The sequence below is a fragment of the Pectinophora gossypiella genome, chromosome 10 (assembly GCF_024362695.1).
Source record: "Pectinophora gossypiella chromosome 10, ilPecGoss1.1, whole genome shotgun sequence".
In the NCBI taxonomy this organism is placed as follows: domain Eukaryota; kingdom Metazoa; phylum Arthropoda; class Insecta; order Lepidoptera; family Gelechiidae; genus Pectinophora; species Pectinophora gossypiella.
In genome coordinates this window covers 12,158,830-12,186,267 of record NC_065413.1, presented here as the reverse complement: position 1 = coordinate 12,186,267, position 27,438 = coordinate 12,158,830, and the positions used below count along the sequence as shown (strand labels likewise).

At 39.0% G+C, this 27,438-nt stretch overlaps 3 protein-coding genes across 8 annotated transcripts in view; 2 read left to right on the top strand and 1 right to left on the bottom strand.

Annotated features, from left to right (window-relative positions):
• Window positions 1–2,892, top strand: part of LOC126370084 (transmembrane and ubiquitin-like domain-containing protein 1) — a 30,708-nt gene extending 27,816 nt beyond the window's left edge. For 4 of the 5 annotated variants that reach the window (XM_050014803.1, XM_050014798.1, XM_050014799.1 and 1 more), the window contains one exon: window positions 527–2,892. In XM_050014803.1, coding sequence (XP_049870760.1) covers window positions 527–686 — 160 coding nt within the window. In that variant the 3' untranslated portion in view covers window positions 687–2,892. The other variant, XM_050014802.1, reaches the window with a different exon arrangement.
• A 905-nt stretch (window positions 2,893–3,797) lies between these two features.
• LOC126370133 (60S ribosomal protein L15) lies at window positions 3,798–5,316 on the bottom strand. The gene is made up of 5 exons (XM_050014882.1): window positions 5,235–5,316; window positions 4,811–5,003; window positions 4,544–4,680; window positions 4,311–4,421; window positions 3,798–4,079 (listed from the first exon to the last, which is right to left on the bottom strand). Exons 2-5 carry the CDS (start codon window positions 4,980–4,982, stop codon window positions 3,885–3,887), a joined length of 615 nt encoding a protein of 204 aa, XP_049870839.1. The 5' UTR covers window positions 4,983–5,003; window positions 5,235–5,316; the 3' UTR covers window positions 3,798–3,884.
• Window positions 5,317–5,899: 583 nt separating this feature from the next.
• On the top strand, window positions 5,900–26,952 carry LOC126370038 (double-strand-break repair protein rad21 homolog). 2 transcript variants are annotated; one of them, XM_050014669.1, is made up of 19 exons: window positions 5,900–5,981; window positions 6,241–6,540; window positions 6,815–7,114; window positions 8,446–8,635; window positions 9,296–9,399; window positions 10,312–10,427; window positions 11,501–11,600; window positions 12,597–12,744; window positions 13,130–13,464; window positions 13,896–13,986; window positions 14,936–15,010; window positions 21,215–21,337; window positions 21,661–21,756; window positions 22,243–22,356; window positions 23,008–23,127; window positions 23,688–23,854; window positions 24,523–24,615; window positions 25,141–25,305; window positions 25,681–26,952. In XM_050014669.1, exons 2-19 carry the CDS (start codon window positions 6,283–6,285, stop codon window positions 25,804–25,806), a joined length of 2,721 nt encoding a protein of 906 aa, XP_049870626.1. In that variant the 5' UTR covers window positions 5,900–5,981; window positions 6,241–6,282; the 3' UTR covers window positions 25,807–26,952. The 2 variants fall into 2 exon arrangements, with proteins under 2 accessions (XP_049870626.1, XP_049870628.1); XM_050014671.1 differs by lacking the exon at window positions 14,936–15,010.
• The last annotated feature ends 486 nt before the right edge of the window (window positions 26,953–27,438 follow it).

Here is a 27,438-nt window from a genome sequence, read left to right as displayed (position 1 = left end):
TATTTTTTATTCTTCCTAATTTTTTCAACGATCAATGTGTGACTGCACAAAATTTCCAATTGGGCAAATAAAAAATAACCCTTTTTCCTTTATTGGTTACCCCAGCTGGTCATTCGATCCTTTACACCATACCCTGTTTTGAGATACTTAGATTGTTCTAGAATTTGAAGACTGATAAAATATACGTACGCTTTGTGGACGTGGAATTGTGTACAATTAATTTCGACCATAAAATTTCACTATTTATTGTTTGTATAAAATATATTCTTTCAAGTTTTAGCCCTATTATTCAAAGTAAATACACTGAAATGACGTTACTGTTTTTCTAGTTTCTTATATCATTGTTTGAAGCATCTTATCCAGTTTAATTTTGATACCAAATGTGAACTCTACGCATGAATTTAGATATTTTTCTTACTTGTATACTGTAAATGTTTGCACGTGGGTTTAGATTTTAGTCCTGGTATACTGGCATGGTTGTCGGAGTTAGTGACGTAAGTTGATGGCCAACTGGGGTATGTTACAGATGCGAGTATTCGAACATGTTCACGGCGAGCGCGAGTGTGGCGTTGTTCGGGCTGACTGTGTTCTACAGCGTGGCGATTTTCGGCTTGTATCTCTCCGATACGTTTCACTTCGACCGTCGACAGGCGCCCGTCAACGCGCCGCCGCCGATGCCTAACTAAACCGAAGCACAGTATCCGGCAGAATATAATGCGTTTCAAGCTTAAGAAAGAGACAACCGGATAGTGTCGGCTTCGTAGAGCGTTCATCTCTGTCGGTCGCTAACAGTCCCGTGTATGACGCTGTTAGTACAATTAAGATCTTTTATAATTAAATAATAGTCAAAATCTTGCAAATGCATTTTCGGTTTCGTCTTTTTCGGAGATGTTAAATGATGAACGTGTTTCAGTTCCGACTTTGTTTTTTTTAAGTTCTTGAATTTTCTGTAGCATTTGCTACTCGCTTGTGAACCTATTAAATCTCTATTCGACTAGAAGCGTACTCTATCGAACTCGTATAATGACTGACGGTTCACTGACAAAACGTCACATGTCAGATAAAGCTTGAAGGAGCCGAAATTAACCGATTGTCTCTTTCTCAAACTCGATGTGTATTATTTTCTGCCGGATACTGTACGGAGATTCGTGCTACAGATTTTTAGTCGGAATGATAAGAGAACAGTAGGACAATCTTCATGTAAGTGCATTGGATAGAGCGGGATGACATCAAGAGCTAAGTTAATTTAGCTTAGCTGGGATAGCTGACGCAGTTTTGAATATAATTTGCAGTCTGCACACAATTTTATAAAACTGCGTCAGCTACCTAAGATATACTAACGTAGCTTAGTTCCTGGTCTGCAACCCGCTTTAGGCGAGCAATATCTGAATTGCTTTACTAAATAAATTGTTGAAATATGATGAGAGAATCTATGTACGTTGTAGAGCGCTCGTGTTTAACCAGGCTTATGTCTAGATGACCACTGTTCTCTTTACACTTTGACTAAAGTACGACTCATGTAAAGGTCTATTTTTGATCGGACCGGGATGACGAAACCCCAATGGAATTTAGTCGACCTAACGTGTCCTTAAAAATTGGATTCGCCTTAAATTATGTTTGTATCAAAGTAATTATTGTTTGCACAAACAATATATTTAATATCCGGGGAGTCCGGGGCCTTATTTTTGAATCGCTCGCTTTCAACTCACGTTCGAAAATATATTATCTATTTCACGTAGCACATAAGAACTTGTCATTTGCAAGATGAGACGAGGTACATATTTTAGCACGCGAGTTGCCGAGTCGAGCGATTAAAAAAAATATACATATAACCTTTATGAAGTTTTTATAAGGTCCCAGATGCAATTTTAATGCCGTATAAAGCTAGTTTTAAGTATTTATGACTTGTGTCTGATTTTTTTTCAAAAGGAAGTCTGTTTTGTTGACGTTTTCATTAGTCTTAATGTTTCGTATTAGATGCGCTTACGCCATCCCGGTCGGTTTCACGGGTATGTCTGTTATACTAACAAAGATTGTTGTATTCGATCCCGGTGGGGGTATTCAAGTATAGTATTGTACGTACAATACAAACCACCCATGCAAAACAGTTTGATAAATACTCGCGTCCAGATTCATTGGTTTCGTGGTAATTTATGTTTCGGGCATTCATTCTTATATGTGAAGCATTCAAAACAATTCTCCACGTCATCGAATACAACAACACTAATGTGTAATGAAGTGTCGATTTCGAGCAACATCTGTAGTTGTGAAGTGAACGTTGAAGACTACTTCAATGGTGTAATGCAAACACTTGAGTGTTCTTAGATTTTTGGTCTTGTGTAGAGGCAGTGAAAGTATATATAGGCCCTTTTTATAGTACATATCGGCTGATGTCGTAGGAAGCCAATATGTACGAGTATTTGGAGAATAGTCTGATTGTAAAGTAGAAAATGTGAAGGCTAGGCGTGGAGTGGTGTTAGCTGGATATGTTTTACAGCTTATTATTTATAATATGTATGTTTTATAGCTTGCACAAAGTGTATAGTACTGTGAGACCCGTGTATAAATCATTGCATTACCGTCCTTTGGCACACTAGTTATGGAATGTTTATTTCATATTATCCGAAATCAGTGTTGTATATGGTCTCAGCAAAAATGTAAATAAATTAGGTTATGTATTGTTTATATTTATTTAGATGTAAGTGCGGATAATTCGAGTTCATACCAATAAGTTAAGATCTGTAATTTCAAGTTTGTCAAATGTATAGGCTTTCCAAATTTTAGTGATCAATCATACATAATATCTACATACTTGATGATTTTCTATGCTACTGAATATTTTTATTGTTATTTACTTTTTAAGGTCATAGAATTATTAAAATTTTAACTGAACTATGTAGTTTTACTAAGGTCAGCCATTGTTCTTAGTTTTGATCTATATTGACATTCCTAATAGTTTTTTTTACGGGTTTGACACGTCACATTATACTCGTCAACAAGCGGGCATAGCGAAGTCTCAATCGCGTGAAAAATAAAATAATTTATATGAATGAAAATCAATTTATTATGAGTTCACAAGAAATAAACATTAATCTCAAAGTGCTGGATTACGGAAGTATCAAATGCTGTCTTGCATGCTACCTGTAAATAAAAAGATAACCATTACAAATGTGATAATTTTTATAAACAAGTAAGGACAAATAAGTATTCAAATGTTTCTTGCCGGATTGAGGATAATTGAAAATTTATGTAACAAAAACCTCACCTAGACAAGATTTTCTATTTCCAAATCTAGTATCCTCGTTAAATATGATAAACATAACAAGTAAGCAAAACTACATTTGGACATCTGGATTGAAGTAGGTATTTAATTTTAATCACCTTTTTATTACAACTGCAGAGATGTGCAGGCCAGCAGACAATGATATTGCATCTGTGGAAGATAGAAAAAATATTTAACACCTTATTCTAAAAAATAAATCCACAATTTAATGCTCAGATTGGGTCAGCCATCCAAGGAAGTTTTAAATGCGTGGTAATCAGGGTTGCGCATATCATTAGGCATTATATCATCATATTAAATATTGTTGAGTCTAAATTGCAATTTAATAAATAAAAAAGAAAATTACCTAAATATTTCTGAAAACAGGAAATCACAACTTTCAGCTCAGTCACCTGGTAAGAAATTAGATATGAATTAGATGAAAGAAATAACAAATAATTTATTTCAGAAGTTCTATGATACTTACATGTCCAACCTATTCAGAAAATAGGTTTATTAAAATGAGAAGCAAATATGTAGGTCATTTTTTATTATCCACTGGCTTTCCATCTGAATTTCAAGCAACACAAATAGAAAGTCACTGGCTTGGTAATGTAAATGTTTATCGTTTGCGGTGGAGCTGCAGTGTGTTGCGGCGGATCCAGGCTGCGCGGCGAGAGCCTCCCTTGGTTTGCGAGAAGCGGTGACCCTTGCCGAGACCTCTGGAGCTACGGCCAGCAGATGTCAGACCACGCATCTCACGGTGCTTGTGCACCGCATTCACTATCCAGTTGATCTTGGGATCCCTGCGGATGGCCTGTTGAACAAAAGTTTAGTTAGAAACTGGTAATGAAAAGTAGTAGGTTGAGGGAGTTATAGCTTAGTGTCAGATAAAATGGTAGGTGAGTATTCAGCACAAACACTCAGATTGGTGCATGACATAAGAGTTCATCATTTAGAAATGTAAACTTATTTTTTAATTTAATTGTTGAACCACAAGTTACCCAAAAAGAAAAATGATTAGAGTATAAATGACATCAATAATTACCTTGTGGGAAGGATCAACTAGGATAACTTCAAAGTATTTGTAGGAAGAGTCCTGGGCCACCCAGTAGGAGTTCAGCACTCTGAGACCACCACAGCGGCGACCGACACGCTCCTGAAAATTATTGTAACATATCAATCAATAAAGTTCTGAACTTAACCATGCATTGGAAAACTAGTTTCATAACCTGTGTTGCACCAGGTGTTAATTAGGAAAGTATTTGAATAATTTCTTACCTCAGCGATGGACTGCAGGTTACGTGTGGGCTTCAGTTGGTTGACACCATGGCTCTTGGGCTTGCCATAGGTGGCTCCCTTGGCAACCGGGCGCTTGCGGCCACCACGGCGCACGCGGATTCTGAAGATAACGTAGCCTGGACAGAAATAGAAGTCGTTATAAGGATGAACGTTTATCAAAATGAGGATTAAGAACACTCGTGACAGTTGAGAGGTTAGGTTAGTTTCACAACATGTGTTTTTAAGTGATGAGTAAACGCATTTTACCTTGCTTGGCGCGGTATCCCAGTCTTCTAGCCTTGTCGGGCCTGGTAGGCCTAGGAGAACGGTGCATACGGGTCAACTGGCGGTACTGCCATACCCTCACACGCAACAGAAATCGCATAACATCACTCAGCTTTTTGCGGTACAACTCTTGAATGTATCTGTACGCGCCCATCTTGGGAAGCCTGTGGCAGACCTAGCAACAAAATCAATGATCATTGATCAGAAGTCACATCATCGGTCTGGCCACAAATAAAGGAACTTGAGACCCGTCACGATAAACATGTCTCTGTAATCAAAACTCGTTTTCAAAAACTGAAATAAACGTACGGATAACAATTACACTATAAATATTCACAAATTTATTAAAAACTACACACTAATATCACAGATTGTATAGATATTTCAAGATGTAAAATCAACATACGTCTCGCGTACTCCACAGGTAAACCGGAAAAGAACAACTGACAGCCGAAAATGAAGGCCGGAAAACAGACAGAATGTCAATGTATCAGTGTAGCCATTAAAAATTCTAGAATAACTACTAAAAAAGGAAATATAACTACAGAATATAATATATTTATGATATTCAAAAATTTTACTATTTTAGTGACGATTAATATGCTATGCAAGTTTTATAAATTCAGTATAATCGAAGAATGTCATTGCAATATGTGTTGTTTTAATGCAACGTGGTAGTAAGTTACTACAAGTAACTATAACCTAATCTGTGACTTAGTGCTATGTGCATGTACAATAATGTACATAGAGAAATACGAACCTCATGCGCTTGTAATTATGTACCTATGTGTGTTTTCTCTCACATAAAAGCAGTTAAGGAAAACTACTAATTTCATAGAAATATTTATTGATGGCAACCTTATGGGCCTTCGTTTAAAAACTAATCCTCTAATAATTATTATTCGTTTAAAAATATTTTTCTTTAATACACCAGCGCTTTAAGATTGCGTGAAATTAAAGTAGTTACATATGAGGGTGGAAGTGTAAAATTAACTGTTTCATAAAAACCGGTAATTCGTTCAAAATAATATCGGTTTTGTTAATAAACATCCTTACAACGACTATTTCTCGCCGCCATCTTGAAAACGAATTGTTGTCATGTTTACGTTGTGTGTGAAAGGTGAAATTTCTATTTTGTGATTAATTTAATCAGGTAATTTGACATAAAATGTTAAAAACGTATACATTATGTATTTATTAGCTACGCTGTACAATTTTGCTGCGTTAATATTACTGTATTAGTCAGTATATTGTCTTAGTAGATTAGGCGCCAAATTACTCATTGTCGTTACGGATTATTGTAATGAGAAATAATGTTTAGGGACATGCTATTGCTGTTGTAATTATCCGTTCATTAGTTAGTAACTGTGATATAGTGTACCGTATTTATTAGTAAAACAATTGTCTTTCAGAACATTTTTGATGTAACTGCTGGTCGGGTTTGAAGAAACACTATGTTTTACGCACATTTTGTGCTAGCCAAGAAGGGCCCGCTAGCCAAGATTTGGCTGGCGGCCCACTGGGACAAGAAGCTGACGAAGGCTCATGTGTTTGAGACCAATATTGAGCAGTCAGTAGATGGCATCCTGAAGCCGAAGGTGAAAATGGCCCTGCGTACTTCTGGCCATCTATTGCTTGGTGTTGTAAGAATCTACTCTAGAAAGGCCAAATACTTGCTCCAGGATTGTAATGAAGCCTTTGTCAAGATCAAGGTATGAGTATAAAATGTTTCTTTTCTTATTTACATAGATACTTACAGAGACATCTGTTATTCAGGTTATTACCTATTACTATAACAAGTCTTGTTTTTGTCTATAACAGAAAACTCAATTTACACAATCTTTCTTTTTGAATGAATGTTATAGCTATGCTGGTCCTGTGCCCATCAGTGGGACATGTATAGGTTGTTTATATTATGAATTGTATAGACCTGTAACTTACAATATAGACTACAATCCCTACTTATATATTTCTCTTCCTTTGTAGATGGCCTTCAGACCAGGCATGGTGGATTTGCCTGAGGAGCACAGAGAGGCTGCCATGAATGCTATCACCCTGCCAGAAGTGTTCCATGACTTTGATACCGCTATGCCTGAGTTAAATGAGGTGGACATTGAAGCCCAGTTCTCATTAAACCAGTCAAGGGCAGAGGAAATCACCATGCGTGAAGATTATGGCTCTTTGAACCTTGTAACTCATGATGATGGATTTGGAGACATGGGTTTTGATACTGATAACCCTGATATTATGAGAGAAGCTATTGGAAACGAAGGGGCCTTAGAACAGGTAAAGAATTATTTTGTTGTTGTTTGAAATCTCTTTTCTTGGTTGGAATACAATGTGAAAAAGTTTTGCCTCAATTAAATCAGTCTTGAATAATTCCATAGAAGTAAACTGCAATCTGAGAATTTTTAATTTATGGACAAACAGTCCACTTACCACTATTATATATATTAAAGGCGGCCCTGCACCCAACAGTGGGACTTAGGTACCTATAATGGCTGTTTATATTATTAGTAGGTACCACTGCTATTATGCATTATCCATCATTTATGTACTTCTATTGGTTTAAACTAGCTCACAACAGATTAAAATTCATAATTTTATCTTCTATTTCCATACTTATTGACATTCGGTTTCTTAACCTATGAATATCTTAGTGTCTTAGTGGTAAATAAGTATGTTAAATATGTTCTACTGCTGTTATAAATCTGTTGCCAAAGGTATTGGCTTTTCAACCAGTACAGGTCTAGACCAAATATTTTAGAGATTTTTTCGAATTCATGTTTGAATCATAAATGATTGTCATAAAATATGCTCATTGGCGATGGATGAATTTGTGGGGAAACTCACATTCCTGGGAAATTCATTTTGGTGGTTTGTCACCTAACCTGTATTGGACTGGTTTTCCCTTCATGTGTTGGAAGGTGAGACAGGCAGATGCTTCTGTAAAAAACTGGACCTGCCAATCGTCAGGTTAGGCAAGGGAACTCTGTGAAAATGGTCTATACCATATTCACAGCCAGAGGCTTCATATCACCCATTAAGCCGTATAAGGCCTTACGCTAGTCTCTCCACTCAGGTTCACATTATAAAATAAAATAATGCTGTTAACACAGCCTCTTAGGGCAACAGCTTTGGTGTTGGTGTTTAGGTACTTTCATTTATAAGCTGTAATACAAACTAAACTTTTGTGAGCAAGAAACAAAAGTATATAAAAAAAAAACTTACATAACATAAACAGCCTATATACGTCCCACTGCTGGGCACAGGCCTCCCCTCAATCAACCAGAGGGGGTATGGAATATACTCCACCACGCTGCTCCAATGCGGGTTGGTGGAAAAAAAAACTTAATCTTATTTTTATCAAGGCTTGAGCTACTGTTACTGGTTAAGCCAGTCTTATAGTTTATAGCATTTAATGATAACCAAATCACCTTACAATAGATCAATACTACAGCACTACACCAAGTTGCTCCTTAGTGCTCCATAATGAAGTATAACAGTCAATCTACCTGCTTGTGTCACACACAAAATATTTGGTGAAGTTCAATCTGTATATACATTTATTTAAGTTACCACACTACAAAGACACCTAAAATGTTTATACCTTTCAGAGTAATCTGTTGTTTGCGGATGGGTCATCCTTAGAGCTGGGGGGCAAAGGCCCGGGTGTGGCCAGTACGAGCGCGGAGGGCGTGCCGACGCTGGCGACTCCTGCGCACGAACGACGGATGGAGGCTGCGCCCCACGGACCCATGGATGATGGCTTCGGAGGCACCATCACTGATGTCGCAGATTTTAGTCGTGAGTTGGCTATTGTATTGATATTTTTATTATCTATATATATGTGTCATACTTTGTGTGGATTTTAGTTTCACATTTCTGTGTCTTGCAAAAAATAGGTAAGTGAAAGACAACACTATTATTAGGGCTGTTGCTTAAATTAAAATTAAGCTTTGTCTGCCAGAAACAGCATTATTGTTTATATTTTCTGTGTATGATGTTATATGGGAATACACATACATATATGGGAATAAAAAAAAATGCTCTGGACAATATGAAGACACTAAAAAACCATACAGACCTGATATTTAAGGAAAGTGTCTTGGTATACTTAGATGGTTAAATGTATTTACATAACTATTTCTTTTATGTTAACCTTGTTTACCCTTCTGCTGTACAAATCATGTACAATTGGGTCTGTACTAGGTTGAGATAAATTATGAAATTCTGATTACTATGTAAACACAGATCCAAAACTAAAGAAAAACATTTTCCTTTTACTATTTATGAATTTTAATCAAGAAAGACGTAATAATAAGTCCGACATTTTATGACGTTTTTCTATGACGTCACAGTGTGCTTTTTCATGCAGATTCCATAGTAATTTCGTGTTTTGACGTTTAGTAAAAAGTAACTGATTGGATTAGTTGGAAACCAATCTATTATTGTGTGTCTGCGCAGACGCGGGCGGTCTGTTCGAGGGCGATTTGTTCGGCGACGTGTCCACGGGCGCGGCGGGCGGCGGCACGCTTCCTGGTGCCGCCGCGCAGCCGCAGTCACTGCAGGTACGTGTCACGACACCATACAGTACACAACCATACTGCATAATACAGGACTACGTTCCTCAAAAACAATACAGATGGCGCTGTATAGATTTTCCTTCGTAAAACCTTCTAATTTCATGGATAACAGACAAATTATTTGGTTTTGGATATATTATTACACCCAAACACAATTACATCCATTATTATTCAAAATTAATAGAAGCAATACATAACGTTATTTAAATATCAAGTAACGTTATTTTTATAATATATGTTTCTACCATTACGTGCCAAATCCCCTCTAGTTATAAGGTACTAACATAAGTTAGTTGAATTGTACTAACAAATAAATGGATCTGTGTTGTCTTTAATAAATAAATTATTATTATTACATTGTATTTTTGAATAATTATGTACCCAAGTAATGAGAAAATAGGTAATTATCTCGACAGCGCTATCTACATTATTTTTGGGAAACGTAGAAAGTCCTCAGCCCCCATTAGTGTCGTATAACTCGTGTCGGGCGCTGAGCTAGATTTACAGCATATCCTCTGGGTCTTACTTTAGTCTAAATGGCCGTAAGCTGCTAAGAAGTAAGGAGGACCGCACGGACTCTGTCTCGCTCACACTTACGCGGGAAGGCGGCACGGCACACGGTAACAATGATATATTTGTATGGAGTGTCTGAACTGTGACTACACACTCAATAGCATACTCTTTACATTGTAATAACCGACGTCCAACCTTGTTGTCAGAGTTCGCTCAATTAGAACACAATGAACTCTAAGCAATAACTAATACATAATAGCAGCCAGGACCAACGACTCAACGCTCTAAGCATAGAACCCTTATATCAGAGTTGCTGAGGTAGGTAATCCTCTTACAAGCCACATGGTAGAATGGTAGTGTTTAATGTAGTGTTGTGTGTCTCAGGCGGAGATCGAGGCGGCGGGCGTGGCGGGAGGTGCGGGGGACGCGGCGCCTGAGCCGCCGGACTCCGACGATGACATGGCCGACCACTATGACGCCGGGACCTCGCCAGCACATAGGTAATATAACCCTAGCCGTGTAGTCAGAAAGCCCAATATTCTTTTAAATCTAAACCGAAATCAGTGTACGGTCGCGAGCATTAATATGTATACACTTTGGTACCATGTCACATTAACTTTTTTGACAAATTGAACTGTAAGTCTCACTAAATGTCAAATAATGTTAGTGCGACAGAGTCCTAAAGTGGGAACATTATATTGCTCATGACTGTACACGAGGATACTTTCGTAAGATTCTAGTAGTTTTATAAGGGATAGGGTAAGAGATGACGAGTATGTGTTCTTCGTGAGATGTTTGAGCGCCCCTGAAGTCAATAGGTATCCTAAAAAGATGGTACAACGCTCATCAGGGACTCTCACTTCCCTAAGTATACATTTATGTTACAGTAACATTGTGGATTCAGTTAGTTTATAATAAATCGAATTGGATTATGAATGCAGCCAAGTAAGGATTACTAACGATTATAATTGGTGATAGATTATAAATAAATGAAATTAATTTAAATATATTTTATTATATATTTTTTTTGGTGAATTTTGATTGCATTTATTTTACTTGTACACAACTTTTCGGCAGTTTATAATCTTTCTCTCTCTGACTCAGAATCATGGACTGAATCATCCCCCTTAGTATGTGTTACGATGTCACTAACATCCTGTAGACTGCAGCGTAATTTTGCTGTACATTTTCCGCGCGGGGCTTTAAGAATTTTGCAGGAATCTTCTTTTTTAAAACTCGTTGATCTACAGAAGTAGATGATAATTATATTTTTTTTTAGTATTTCCCATTAAATTTGCATAGCATTAAATTTCTTTTCTTGTGTTAGCGACTTCTAATTTATCGCTACAATACCTAACACTTAAAAACATATACATACATACATAAACAGCCTATACGTCCCACTGCTGGGCACAGGCCTCCCCTCAATCAACCGGAGGGGGTATGGAGCAAACTCAACCACGCTGCTCCACTGCGTGTTGGTGGAGGTGATTTTTACGGCTAATAGCCGGGACCAACGGCACAAAAAAACAACATAAAAAAACATATATGATTACAAAATGACGTGTTGCAGCTGGGGCGGGTCCCCGCCACACTCGGCGGCTGCTCTGGACGACCCGGCTAACCTAATGCCGCCGCCCGCCGTGCCGCGTCCGCCCTCCGTCAGGCCCATGGTAAGATAGCACATATACTACCTTCTATACTTTCACCATAGACTCTGCTTAGTGTGAGGCGACATTAAGGAAACACTGGGTTGCCCAAGACCAGTGTTACCCTCTCGGTCTTCCTGGCTGGGCCCACAGGAATGACAAGTCGTTACGGGCGAAGTCACGTCGGTTGCAGGAGCCTGCCGCATATTCGGGTTAGAACCTATTCACGTCTAACGGGAGCTCCACACCGGGTTCGAATCGGAATTTCCTTCTAGATGGGTTGCAGACCAATGCTAAGGGCCTCCTTATCTCCCCCGGTCTTCTATACTACATCATGAGATATACACATTCTGTACTAACCTGTAGAAACCAACCAAACTTATTGGATTTTACTTCTGCAACACATTCTATACTAACATGTAGAAGCAACGGAACTTATAAATATAAAATTCGTTTAAATTTTAAGATGACCTTTAAAATTGGAACCAGGTAGTTACGCTGTTCTCCTTTCTATTTTTGCCTGGAATAGAATTAAGGCCGGTCGCATTTTGGATGCGTTTTCGTACGAACGTACGAACATTTATATGATGACCAACCTGGTGTGCACACTGTGTTTTCGTACGTATACGCAAAAGTCAAATTCGTACGAATACGCACCAACCAGTCCTTATAGCTCTTTTTGCCCCGAGTAAAATGCGTGCTTTTCTTTCATGTCTAAAGGATCTAACAGCATTGAACGCATGTTCGCATGTGGAGGTGGCATAGTTACTGAGGCTCTGTGGTTCACAGGCTTGCTTTGTAAATGGGGAGTGCCGGTACGAACCCCGGTGCGCCTGCACCAATGAGTTATTTTGGCTCGACCATTATAGACGGCGATACGGCTCACCACCTATCACGTTGGTCTAACAGAAAGCTCGGAGAGGTGTGGGTACCTAGTTTATCTTGCGATGGATTTACCTCTGACTACCGCAATTAGCAAACAGGCGTGAGCTATGTTATGAACGCATGTGGTATACTCAGGAGGTGGACAGCGAGGGCGGCGTCCCGGCGGAGGCGGCGGCCGAGGCTGCGGAGGCGGGCCCGGCGCCGGCGCACGACAACACCACGCTGCTGCACAACGACGAGGAGAGCTTTGCGCTCGCGCCTGTTGACGCCACCGTGCTTAAAGGTGCGTACATTCACAGACCGCAGACTTCATCGACCGGAGAAGGTTCTGAATATTCGCATAGATGTTGCGCTTTGGTTAGGTGGCGACATTTAGATCCCGACTCAACTTTGATTGGTTTGTTTTATAAAAATGTGTATTGAAAGATTGTGTTAAATAACAAGAAAAGTGGCTACAACTTATCTTGTTTACTTGTGGTTGATCAGGGATTATGAGCGTGAGTTGAATGAATCAGGATCAGGTTCGAATTGAATAGTTCGTTTTCTAAATTAACCTGGATGGAAATCAACTCTGGGGCATCTGGGTCGGTGTTCAAAGTGTCTATCTGTTACACCACAGAAGTCATCCAAAAAAGACTGAAAGTGATAATATAATTTTCTCACCACAGGCATCACAAAAACAAAACGCAAACGCAAGCTGATCGTGGACGAAGTGAAGAACATATCCGGTGAAGAGATGAAGAACCAACTGAGTAACACTTCGGACATCGTAACCACATTAGACTTAGCGCCGCCTACCAGACGCCTGATGCACTGGAAAGAGACGGGAGGCGTGGAGAAGTTGTTCACTCTGCCAGCCCGCCCCATACCGTCGAAGGTTCTGTTCAAGAAGTACCAGAGAAACATGACGCTGAGGAGTGAGACGGAGGAAGGAGAAGAGGAGGGCAAACGAGCTGAGCCTGAGCCCGTCCGGCGGGGAGGACGCAAGCGACGTCACGAGGAGGTATTTATTTACTTTTTTTCATCCACTTCCACACAATGTAGGTAAGAGGCAGCAATGTTTTATTTATTTTTGAAGCTGGAGCCTATGTAGACTTTATTTTATACACTGTTTCACTGCAACCTATAAGATCTATTCTGATCGCCGCCTTATGCTACAGTTCATGTCTAAGCCCTACCGTATCTAAATAGTGTAGTATTTGTTTAGGGGTGAGATGTTTGAGCGCTCCTGGAGTCATTAGGTATCCTCCAGAGATGGCGCAGCGCTCATCAGGGACTCTCACTCCCCAAATATACAGGATGTTAGTGACATTGTAACGAATACTGAGACGGATGATTCAGACCATGATTCTGAATGAGACCAGGACTTTTTTGTTTCTGCGATGTCTAAAATGATGTCATGGACATTTGATAACCATACAAAACACCTTTCAGACTTTCCAAGCACCCGAAACGCCGGCACCTCAATCAACAGCCGATCTGGAGCCACCGACCCCAGTGCCACAGGAATACGAACCTTCAGTCGGTAAGCGCAAAGCTCACTGTTGTCACATATTCCATCATAATGGAACCATTATAAGCACACTAACTACGGAACACAAATCATACCATGCTTTTGGTTGTGGTTTTTCCTATCTTTCATACGTTTACAGTTTGGCGAGAATGAGTGTGTTACATTGTATATTTTTCGAATTATGATATTTATTTTATGGCAATCGACGGGTTTGATAAAGCACACTGTCAAAACAAACTGTTCGAATGGATTGTGATTGGTTTGATCATTATAAAAGTGTTGCCAATAGGCAAAATAATTATAGTAATAATACCCTCTTTTGCCAAACTGAAAATAAAGTGACATCGATAAAATTGTAACATTTAATCTGGATTCGATCAGATAATAATAATTTTAAAAGTTACAATCATCCTAGCATAAGTTAAACATCAAAGGGTTTCAAAAGTATCGATACGATTTTGTTTTTTTTTTTAATAAGAAATATGTATAATTCTGAGAGCAGTTTAAAATTTGAAAACAGAAAGGAAATTCGGTGAAAAATTAAATAGTTACAACCATCAAATCAAAAAAGAAATCAAGGAGTTACAATGAAATGACAATAGGAACGAGTGGCGTCACATTCCTAGAGATATAAAAGCTACAATCAGCTGGTTTGCTAGAACGGGTCGGAGCATGTATCCACATTGATGGACATAAATGAAACTGTCAACTATTTATTCGGCCTTTAAACTTTGTCCAGTAGGTAACATAGTTTCACTTTGAATCGGTATTTTTTATATACATATTATTTTTGTCGAACGTCACATTCGGCTAAAACTACTACGGGACAACATTATATAAAAAAATAATTCTAATAAAATGCAAAATCGTACTCGACTCTTCGTCCCCACACGGTGGAATTAGCTAAGTGTACATACATACGGCTGCTAACCGCACCCCATATAACCTGCTTGCACGCTAGAACCGGAGCGCGCGCCCGAGACTCCTGCCTACCCTATGACGCCGAGACATGACGACGAAGCGCCCGCCACGCCAGGTAAGAATATCTATACTTATAATAATCTCATACGCATCCATAATTCTTCCAGCCTTCCATAATTTCATCTAGAATTTATATCATTTGCGTTAAAGCTTGGTGCGTAGGACAGCTGTCAGAATAGTTGTCTCTTTCGCACTAGGCTCTACACAGACTGTAGATCCAGCATATGTGGTTAGGGAATTAAGGTGATTCGTTTTCCATACAAAAGTTGATGCAGTGCTACAGGAAAACGGTTAGAGGAATATTGTTATAAAACCGATAAATAGTAATATTTTGGTGTATTATTTTCGCTAACTAACAAAAATTTAGGGTCCGAATACGAGAAGTACCATATTCCAGACCCTCAATTTTGATCAATTCTACATTTGTAGTGGTGCAGATTACAGTGTATTTGCTGAGCGTGTAGAGGTGTCAATGTTAGTTTGTGTGCGTGATAGTTTTTTTTTTCTCTAAAGGCTTTGACTACTTGACAAGTGTAATAGAATGTCAGTGACAATTTATAAAGAGATTTTGTATGAAGTGAATAAATATAAATAAAAAACTAAAAATACTACAATCTGAGAAAAGGAATAAGTATTGGAAAAATATTTTTGTAATAACGCATATTATTTAAACATTTTTAAATAATGGGTAAGTACCGTGTTTTAAAAGAGGACATATATTATAATAAAAAATCAATACATAAAATGAAATGGCTGTATGGGCATAGTTCCCTTTGCCTTACCCTTCGGGGAAAACCAAATCAAAAAAGAAGTTGTTGCATTTGCCGGCCTAAATAGTAGTCGTTTATAATTAATTGTTTTTCCATCCAACATACAGATTTATTTATATTCTCTTTGCCGCGGACTTTTTGGTGGGACCGGGAACGGGAAGGTTGCTTTCTTCATTGAATAATCTAAATAATCAATACGAAGTGGTGTTTTGTGGTTAATGATCACATTAAGTTAGTCGGAAAACATTCCCGATAGTATTATTAAATCGGAATATTCAATAAACAAAGTGTACCTATCTATTTTCGCTTTGCGCCAACAAGCCGCTTACTTCGTTTGGGGTTCGGAGTAGGAGTCTGTGTGGGGGCTTAGGTTTCATCATTTCATTAATCATCATCAAGAAAAAAAAACACAAGACATGGCTGTATGGGCATAGTTCCCTTTGCCTTGCCCTTTGGGAAAAAAAATAAGATAAATTTTGAAATTCTTATGTATAATAAACAAACATCACAGACATCATGACAGATCTAAAACTAACGAAAATCTTTTTTCTTTTTTCTATTTGACTTATTTATGAATTTTAATCAAGAAAACGTGATAATAAGTTCGACAGCAACCAGTTCAGGTCCCCGAAACAGCCCATTTCAGGCCGCGTATATATGGAAATACTACTTCAATACGTCCCAGCCTCGTGTTTTTTTAACGTCTTAACCTGAACTAACTAACCTAACAATAAACACCACGCGTAAATATATGTCCAGAAATGCGCTGCAAGTCGTCTGGACTGGGCGCGAAAACAACATAGAATTCGATTAGCTGCTAAGTGTCCCGCATGCTATCACCAGCTGTCACTGACATACGTATGAAGTCCCGCGGATTTTATTGGAACTAAATGACAAGTCATAATAATTATATGCGGATATTGCGACATCAGCGCCGTGCTTGCGGGACGTCCTGAAGCGCTATTACATCTTTCAAACGCGATGCGACAAAGTTTGAACCGACGCAATTTAGGAAAAATCTACCTTATTATTACTGTACTGTGATCGTGATCGTTATTTGTAAAATCATACAATACATACACACAATTCTTTATACACAATATAATTATTATGACATATTGTGGACTTTTCGGTAGACCTACAAAAAAGGAACAATTCTGTACCGTCGGTGAAAAGTAATACAACTCGAGTTGTATCACTTTTGAGTTATTAGCACACACTTCATGTTCAAAAAATTCTCTTTCTTTCTGTCTAATTCTCGTAACTGTAGCTATTATAAATACGGAGATAATTTTTGTGTTCAGTGATATAAGTACTGTTTGTGAAGGATTCATGCTGTTATAACACGTGTAACATAATTCATCTTAACTTGCATCAAAGTGAAATGAAGATTTTCATTAAATATTTTGGTGTAAGTAAATGCAACTCAAGATATATTAAAATACACGCCATCCTTGAATTCTCACGGTCCGTGTTTAATGATATAATTTTAGTTGTAACATCAAACACCAAATTTATTTTTTCGTGAAAAGTAATATAAATTAATATATATCAAAATATTTCAGAAAATACGATCTTGGATATCAATAACATGTCGTGTATAATGATACATACAAGTTCGATTCTATGCGCCACCAGTGTGTATCTTAGGGTAACCTCCGCATAAACCTGTCTATGGGAAGCCATTTTGTCTAGAGCCACAGCAAACCATATCTGATCCGCATTGCGAATGGGTATAGGTTACGTTAGTACTTCAGACCAAACCGTGTTTTTTCTCTTTCTGTTATAACCACCTTGTAGTACTTAATAATAGTACCTCAATAAGTTGTGGGTCCTGATCATGGCGTCGATATCACCATGGCAGGGTTAGTCAAGAGGTATTTGAGATTTGTCATAACTGTCATTAGTCTCCTTCCCTTAGCTCGAAGCATAGCTGTTTTACATAGTTTTCTTGATTACATGCAGCTTAAGCGGTGGCAGATTGAACGCTGCTTTCATTGCTAAGGAGGTTGTAGACGTGAAATAATAGCTCCAAATATTATCAAGCTCCAATTAATATGCAAGCCATTCAATACACGCTGCTTAGATCTTTGATGCAAGCGCCGGTAGTGGTATTTTTGAACCTACACAGCTGTAGATGATCTTACATACTTTTGGGTTTAAGGTCCCACTGGGATCCAGCTTGGCATCGGCAGCATCGGGATCTGCCACATCTTCTCTAGAGAAGATTACCAGTTTCTCAAACACGTTGAATGGTGTAAATTGGTCGAGCTTTCTCGTCTTTATAAAGGGAATAACTACTCTGTGCACCACCGTTAAATTGTTTTTTCTGTATTTTGATTACATAAGAGAGAATTACGCAAAGGACCGTGAAAAATGGAAAGAGGAAGGGGAGGCCTTTGCCCAGCAGTGGGGTGTTGTAGGATAAATTAGATTAGAATAAATAATTGGCAACACCACGGGCACAACCCCTTAATTAAACCAGATCACAAAGTTTGTAGAAATCCCAGGAGGTATTTGAGCTTCTTAAAGGAGCTGGTTGGCTTACATAGTCAACAAAAGCACGCATAATGGACCACTTGCGTTTATGCGGAAAACTGAGCCCATTAAAGTAACATTAGTTATGGGACATTTGTCCATACATGTTGTGCCGACCCCACCTAGAGTGGGATAAAGGCAGGAGGATGATGATGATATAGTGGGAAGTTTGCCCACTTCACAATAGTGGTCCATACGCGAGGATACGCGGAACGTGTGCTTACGTGTAAAGTTTTGCGGAAACGAACTCATTTAGCTTAACCATAACAGACCATGGTAAAGGTGATAAGACCTACCCTGAGGATAGCCCTGTGTAACCTATAGGTTTGAAGGTGAACCAATGATCTTCATTTTCACTACTTATTCTTATCGTCAACATTGATTCGACTCCGTTTATAGTTCTGTCAATGTTGCGGGCTACCATTAGACCGGGAATTTAGATAATTCGAAGTATTGAATTATCAAAACCTCTGTGGAAATGCGCCCTTCGATCGCCGGGCAAGTTTTGCCCATTTTCTTCGTGATACATGTATACTTTAGGGGATTTTGATTGTGGAATGAGTTGTAATCTTTTAAATAGTGTCAGCAGTAAAGAAGTAACACTAACCAGTTTGTGTGATTTTGGTTTAAAAGTACGTAGGTATATCACTTTTATCTCCAGGCCGTGCTGCCAGGCTAGCCCGAAACATTCCTAATGACCAGTCTTAATATGATTCCTCTTACCTTTATTTGTTAGGGGTGGAAATATTATCATAATTGAATTTGTAAGATGAACCAACAATGGTTTTGATTAGGGGCGTAGTGTGGTGGACAAAATGTGTTTGTAGCGGGCAGCAGTGGTGGTTTTGACCGGTTATTTATGAGTTTTGAGAGTAAAATCATAACAAAAATATTTTATTATCGCCACCTTACACTATATATACGTGTACCATCTTTATATGTATTTATTACTAGAAATTCGTAAAAACATGTATCATTTTACACAATAAAACCGAAAAAATAAATCAAGTTATACCACTTGACACAAATTCGTTATAGTTTATCGTTTGTGTCAATTGATATAAGTTACGTTTCTTTACTTTTTAAAGAAAATAAATAGAATTTTGCCTTTCTACAACTTCATAAAATAAACTTTCTTCCAAGACATTTTGTTTTTTGTACAATAAGACTGTAAAATTATTAATTGAAATATGATATATCAACGATGACTTTTGTATAGTTATGTGTGTAAAAAGGTATATGTAGACTTGTATCAATTTACACAGTATAAAAGTTGGTGTCAACTGATACATGTAATTTATTTTGATCCTCTACTATTTCTGTTTAGGTTCTAAACATAACTAAATATTAGAAAAGAAACCTTCCATCATCACCTATCGACACATCTAACTTCTGTTCCATTATTCCTTATAAGTCACGAGCTAGAATAGTTTTAACTTTAAACTCGATTTTCTCAAAACTTCAATTTTGGACTTGTATTACTTTTCACCGACGGTACAGAATTCAACTATACGTTGTTTTGTTATATCTCAATTGGCTCAGGCAGCGTTTTCGCCGAAAGCTCCAAGTCGGCTATATTTTGTAACGATAATTTATTATGTTTGACATTCATCATCATTTTTGAACCATTTTATAAAAAAAAAAATACTTGTATAAATTATATACCCTAAAGCACGCCCATGAATCATTCTACTCATTGGTGAAAACCGTATGAAAATCCGTTCAGTAGTTTTTTAGTTAGCCGCATGTTCACTGATGCGATTAATGGCTGTTAGAATTTTACAAAATAAAAAATACGGAAATTACGGAAGGTACTTTAGTGCAAAGTAAATTATTGTATAATTATATTATTATTGGTAAAAGTGATACTTTTTGAAAATTCCGTAACAAATAGACGGGTTCGCCAAATTCAATTGTAAAAAAAATACAAAAAGTTTTAAAAACAATTAAAACATGCTCTTGGGTTTGAACCGTGAACCTTAAGAATGGCGGCGACTGCTTTACCAAATGCACCATTTAGAAGTTAGAAGTAGACTTCAAATTATGCATCTCTTTTAATAGCTAACCTAGTTCGCATGTGTGTGTGACAGCTTCGTGTTTGTACACAAATTGAAATGACACCAACTTTTGATGCAATGTTTCAATATGATATCTTCAGTAAATACTTCAAAATTGTAGCTTAACTTAAAGATAATGTATGTAAGATTTCGCCACCTAACATTTCGCTGGGTCTGAACTCAACACTAAACGAATAAATGGAAAAAAATACGAAAACTGCAGAAGTAACGCCATCTACTGACGCAGCGTTACCTAGCTGACTGAAACGTATCACCTTAACTGCTAACACTTCTACCATAAATGTGTTGGTTCCACGATTTCACTGTTTTGTATACTAGTCTAAAATATCTTCAAGAGCATGGGATTCTGGGATAAAATCAAGGTTCTAAATCAACGCAACTCTAAAGAACGGTTCCTACCTAAACCTACGGTGTATACTTCCCATAGACCTAGGATCATGGAATTTGACACGAAAGAAGGTCTTATAGAACGGCCTCTGTGGTCTAGTGGTTGAGCATAGGGGTCACGATCCGGAGGTCCCGGGTTCGAATCCCGTTGGGGAATATCACTAAAATCACTTTGTGATACCTAGTTTGGTTACATTACATGCTGATCACCTGATTGTCCAAAAATTAAGATGATTCGTGCTTCGGAAGGCACATTAAGCCGTTGGTCCCGGTTACTACTTACTGATGTAAGTGAGGCCCTTGGGGGGCCAATAATAACCCTGACACCAGGGTTGATGTGGTTGGTAATTCAGCTCACAAGTCACACTATAGGAATAAAACCGAAAATTTAAAATTGTTTCATCACAAAACAAAGAATTGAAAGCATGTGTGTTTGTACAGCAAATAAAAGTTTTTATCTATCTAAAAAAGCTGTTTGTATTGTAGGAGGTATGTTGAGTGCGTTGGGCGCGCCGCTGACGCCGGGCGGGCTTGGCCCGCTCACGCCGGGCACGCTGCTGCAGGGCGGACTCACGCCTGCGGGGCTGCAGCACGGCGGGATGACGCCTGGTACGTACAATTTACAAAACATTAAACGTGCTCACAGACATACAAATACCGTAGTTTATCAATATCATGTTAGAAGGTAATCCTTTAGGTAGTCGACTTTTATGACGGTACTCGCGATGATAAGCCAACGAAGTCGTCAATTAGTTTATATGAAAAGTTAAGTATTGGCTGGTTACCAAGCAACGACACATGCTCTGTGCAACTACTTCAGTAGAGCCACAGAATACAGCGCCGAACAATACAACGACAGAGAAATAAACACTACTCATGGAGGCCGCTTTGTTTGTTATACAGTCCCTGTTTACCTAATGTATTTCTTGCAGGCGGTCTCCAACATGGTGGTATGACGCCAGCGGGGTTACAACATGGGGATGGTCAAGACTTGGGCGGCATGACACCGGCTGGGTTACATCATGGTGGTAAGTTCAATAAGAAACGACGTAAGCACTTTTAGTGACGTCATGCAAGGGTGGAATTGTTCATAATGGGATCTAATAGCTTGTATACTATAAGCGGTTAGGGTGCTACCGTTTTCGGGACCAAAAGGAAATCGGTACCGTAATTTCATACCGGTATAATAACGGTACTATAACCTCAACCGGTTTTGTCCCTTAACCGCTATCACGCCCTGCAGGCTCTGCTGTTTCGACCAATAGGCGCAGCGAATGTTATATCCGTGGATATACGTGATACGGTTATTGGTCGAAGCCCTCGATATATTTCGCTCGCTGGTGAGTGTAACCGTAAGCCGGGTGGGTTGCCAATGCCTTCGCTTGGGAGATGGTCGGTTCTTTGTTTTTTTTTTTAATCCACCTATTACAGCGAGCAAGAGAGAATACGTCTTGCTGAGATTGTTGATATCTGCACATCGCTGTGTGTATTTGAAATATGGTTTTATTGACCAGGTATGACCCCCGGCGGCATGACTCCGGGTCTCCTGGACAGCGGGATGACCCCTGCGGGGCTGGTGCACGGCGGACTCACGCCGGCGGGGTTACATCACGGCGGCATGACGCCAGGTTTGTACACGATTATTCTACCATTTGTTATAGGCGTGTTTTCACTATATTCTGTACTATTGGGGACTTATTATTTATTCGTAGCTATTAGGGCTGTTCCAATATAATATCATTTACAAATGTAAATGGTGTAACATTATCAACTCACCTCTCATTATAACTAACGGCCTCTGTGGTCCAGTGGTTGAGCGTTGTGCTCACGATCTCCGAATCGGCCCCGGGTTCGAATCCCGGTGGGGACACATCAGAAAAATCACTTTGTAATCCCTAGTTTGGTTAGGACATTACAGGCTGGTCACCTGATTGTCGAAAAGTAAGAAGGCACGTTAAGCCATTCGTCCCGGTTACTACTTACTGATGTAAGTACTTAGTCGTTATATGAGTCATGTCAGGGGCCTTTGGCTCAATAATAACCCTGACACTATGGTTGCCGAGGTTGGTAATCCACTTCACAACCCACACGATAGAAGACGATCAAGTCACCACTACACTTCTACTCCGTCCAGTCGGCCATAGACTATATGTGTGCTGTAAGTGTTGCCCCCATGGTTATTTGCGCACAGCTACCGAGCGACAAGCGGCGTATGACCCTCGCAACGTATGGTTTCCATACCGAAATTGAATGTACGCTAACAATATGATAACTTCCAGGTGGTTTAGACCATGGCGGTATGACGCCGGGCGGCCTGCAGCACGGCATGACGCCGGGCGGGCTGGGGCACGGAGGCATGACGCCCGCCGGCCTGCAGCATGGAGGGATGACGCCCGCGGGTCAGTTGCTCTTATCATCATCATCAGCCGTACGACGCCCACAGCTGGGCATAGGCCTCCCCCAAGGATCTCCACGACGATCGGTCCTGCGCTGCCCGCATCCAGTTGCTCTTATATTTATAAATCATTCTTCAGGTTTTTTTTTAAATGATTAACCTCATTTCAACACTGGTGTGAAGCAAAAGTAAACTTCAACAAAGACCAAAAATTTGTTACAAAATGGTAAATTAAACCAAAAATTACTATAATAAAAAAACATAGATTGGCGTATGACCACAATCTCACCTGATGGGATGTTAAGATGTGGCTTAAGTTGGTACACGCTTACCGTAGTAAATGACTGTTCGCTTTAGTTATGGAGACAGAATAGGCAGAGAGAAAGCAGTGAGCACATCAGGGCACTGTACTCGACACATGCATAGTACAACTGCCCGGACCTTTCTCTCCTAACAGCATCGTATTTTAATTATTTTATTGCAAAAAACATGGTTACTGAGGTTTCCTGATAAACAGGAATCTATTAGAGATTTTTGTTTGAATAGCTGTATGTTTGTACTTAGGTCTGCAACACGGCGGCATGCTATCGCACAGTATGGAGCAGATGCCCATGATGCCTCAACTGGGCACGGAGCAGTCCCCGCTCACACGCGCCGCGAGCCAGTCGCACGTGTCGCCGATGCCCTGCGAACCATTACTGCATGGGTTGCTCGAGCATTCCGATTACCAGGTAAGTTCTCTCGCATAATCCTCTCAGACGCCCAGGTTTAGTGCCCACTTACCCGAGCACTCTCAGGTGAGAGCCCTCAGTGCTTCCCATTTCTTTGGTCAAGTAGTGAATGCTATCCGAGACAACTATAATAATCATCGTAAGACGCCCACTGCTGGTCATAGGCCTCCCCAAGGATCTCCACGACGATCGGTCCTGCGCTGCCCGCGTCCAGCGGCTTCCTGCGACCTTCACCAGATCGTCGGTCCACCTTGTAGCGGGCCTACCCACTGAGCGTCGTCCGACACGAATACACATCTTAAAATTGATTTAGGCAGAATGGTCGAAAAGATCCTGGTTGATATGGCTGTCTTTAGTAAGGGAATGCTATCGATAAAAGTATTACATACATAGGTATTGGTGTATTCCAGAAATTAAGACAGTTTTCAGTGGTAAACGCTCAAGCAGGTATGCATTCAGTAAGCTCGTTTTTTTCAATCTTAAATAAAACCTGTCACCACCACCCTACAAACCCGCAGTAGAGCAGCACAGTGAAGTATGCTCCATACCCCCTCCGGCTGATTGAGGGGAGGCCTGTGCCCAGCTGTGGGATTTATATAAGCCGTATAATATGTTTGCAAATAAAAATAAATCACATTATATTGTATTAATAAAAATTAACTTTTCAGAGTGGTATGCAGATGACAAACTTAGGATACGACGACCAGCAAGCCCACCACAGTCCGCCGCACGACTACGATCTGCCGCTTAGTGTGGAACATGTAAGTTCTTCACGGTTACTTATTATTCGTAGTTTCATTACGTGGAGGTTTATTTTCGATCGTAGAAGCCATAAATCCTACGCAGGCGTCCCCGCTAAAACAGATCAGCAAAGCATACCATAAGTTATATGCATTGCTGTATTGTCTACCCGAAAGGGTAGACAGAGACGTGTAGTATATACACCCATTTCTTGCTAAGTCCCGTTGTAATAGGGGGCGAGCCTAATGCCATTAACTGGACACAAATCCTGGACACCAACCAGCCAATCACTCAATCAGTCATCACGACAAAGACTCGCTCGCTATCAATGGTTAGTTTTGTAACTGCTTCAGTGGCAACGCACCTAAAGTATCGTTTTTTTTTTAGTCAAATTCAAACCATAAACACATACATCAAATCTTTTGTAAATAATAATTTAAAATATCGCCCGTCTTATTGCTACCCTTGCGCATATTCATCGTTACGTGATACTGACAGAATTGTGATCACACAAAAGCCTTGAACATAATTTATTTCCCTACCAGCCGGAGGAAGGAGAGCGCGAGGCGGGTGAGACAGACGAGCAGTTCGAGGAGCGCGTGCTGAACAGACGCGCGGCGCAGCTGTTCACCGCCATGAGGCCCAAGCTCGCCGCCGGCCTCGAGCTCAGCTTCAGCGACCTCGCGCCTAGGCACAATAATAGAAAGCAGGTATGTTGCAACCACACATTTTCCATCGCAATTATCTTAGGATTCCAAGCTAACACGTTCCAAAACAAAATTTTATTGTCTAGCTTGAAGTAACTTACAATAAAATTGTAAAATCTTTTTGGTAGATGAGACTTTTTGCACTTTTCTTGGACCTATTACATGGATCATCATCATCCCTGGTGTTATAATAAGTTCTTCTGTCGAAATTACCGATGTTATCTATATCTATGTTTCTACTGATTTGTTTGCAAATCTCACTCGTTTATAAATAGGAAATTGGAATTATGCCAAAATCAACTGCGGTTAAATAAACTACGATATGTTCCTGTCGTATTATGTTCCGCACTGAATTTTTTTTTGTTTCTTATTTTACAGGTTGCACAGAAGTTTTATAGTTTATTAGTCTTGAAGAAGCATCAAGTACTGAAATTACATCAGACGGAAACCTATGGAAACATCATCATTAGTAGGGGCAATCAGTTCGAGACAGAAGCTATCTAATGAGATGCTGCGTTATTTATATTATTATGTAATATAAAGAAATATCAAGATTAGTTGATAAAAGAGTATAATGATGAATAGTTGTAAAGTTCAGGACTTCTGGGAATAGGTTGAGCCAAATATAATGTGTAAGTTTACCTCGTGACTCGAGCCCGTGAAGGTGTGTACTTGATAACTCATTGGACCAAATAATATTACGATTTTATGAATAATGATCTCATAAGGAACAAATTGCAGATTTATTACTGGACTAAAGCAATTCATGGACTCGAATCATAAGTGAATGCAGTTGATAAAAGTAATTAATTATGTTTGATGAACCTGATAGACAAATGCCTTATTTTGTTTTGCTCTAGGATAAGTGAAATTATTGTAAAGATGTTTACAGATCGTTTCTAGCTTGTCAGTGGTTAGTATTGCTATATTTGTTATGTATTCAGACCCAAATTATGTAGCCCAGTTGTGTGGAGAATTATGTATGTTTGATTGTACCTATTTTAATCTCTTCTCAAAGAAGTGTAGACTTTATTTACGTTTGACATAATGCGTGTTATTTTATCTTTCTGAACAGTTTCTGAAGTGGACGTTTGGACTTAACTTTGGATTTTTTACTATTATTATTAGGGTACAAAATAAAGTATAAGGATTGAGATGTTTATGAGTGGTGAATGGGACTTTATCCTTAGTACCTGTAGCTAGCTAGAACCCCTCGTATAGATCTTACATTTCGGGTAAATGTGAAATTTTCAGTTTAATTTATTTTTGTAATGTTTTGGAATTGGAATTATAGTTTGTAATTTAGATGTACAAAAATTAATTGTAATAGGTAATCGAACTCTAACACCAAATCCGAGTTTAATTATAGGACAGTGAATCATTTTCTTTACATTTCTTTGAGAAAAGCATGTATTGAAGTATTTTTAAGCAAAGTGAGTACAAACCATGTATATTTGTTTTGAATTCATTTTGAGAAAATTCTAAAGCATTCAGAATGCCTGAAACATTTTAGTAGCAAGTATCATTAGACATTTTGTAAAGCCTAGATCTAAGAGATCACCTCTGCTAGTTTGGGAAGACAAAGTCCCATGCAGGGGTGTTCGCTTAGATGTTTACCATAACACATTTGCAATAAATTTGTTGATAATACTATTTTGTTTCATTGTCACATCAAAAAACGTCATATTTGCCTATCATTAAACCCCTTCTAGTATAACAGTTGTTACTTTTAGTGAAAGGGTTTTATTTTCCGATTAGGTACATGCGCCTTTGCCCAACTTATTAAGTATGTTGTACCTACGTCTCCTATTGAGCTGGATCTATAGTCGCATGAAACGTTATTTGTGAACACCGAATACTCACTCCTTTTGCACGGCTAACGCACAATGCGACAGATCTCTCCTCTTTCAACGCCTTCAAACCAAACTGGATCCCTGGTTAGAATAGTATAATCTCTGGCCTGGATAGGTTTCAATAGTAGTCAGAGTTGGGTTAAAGCAAAAGTGTTGCCATTGTTCATATTTTCTCGACTGCTCGCGATCTGTTAGCACGTATAACTTGTGTATGTTCCATAAAACGAATATCTCGTGGGTATTCACAAAATACATAAGCAGTAGGTTTGCTCACAGTCGTGAT

Bases quoted from the DNA above. Each gene is read 5' to 3' on its own strand.
- LOC126370133 (XM_050014882.1), bottom strand. From the start codon at position 4,982: ATGGGCGCGTACAGATACATTCAAGAGTTGTACCGCAAAAAGCTGAGT. The intron at 4,681-4,810 runs GTAAAATGCGTT...ATTTCTGTCCAG, and splicing joins GGGATACCGCGCCAAGCAAG to GCTACGTTATCTTCAGAATC. The intron at 4,422-4,543 runs GTAAGAAATTAT...AATAATTTTCAG, and splicing joins ACCTGCAGTCCATCGCTGAG to GAGCGTGTCGGTCGCCGCTG.
- LOC126370038 (XM_050014669.1), top strand. From the start codon at position 6,283: ATGTTTTACGCACATTTTGTGCTAGCCAAGAAGGGCCCGCTAGCCAAG. The intron at 6,541-6,814 runs GTATGAGTATAA...CTTCCTTTGTAG, and splicing joins AAGCCTTTGTCAAGATCAAG to ATGGCCTTCAGACCAGGCAT. The intron at 23,128-23,687 runs GTCAGTTGCTCT...GTTTGTACTTAG, and splicing joins TGGAGGGATGACGCCCGCGG to GTCTGCAACACGGCGGCATG.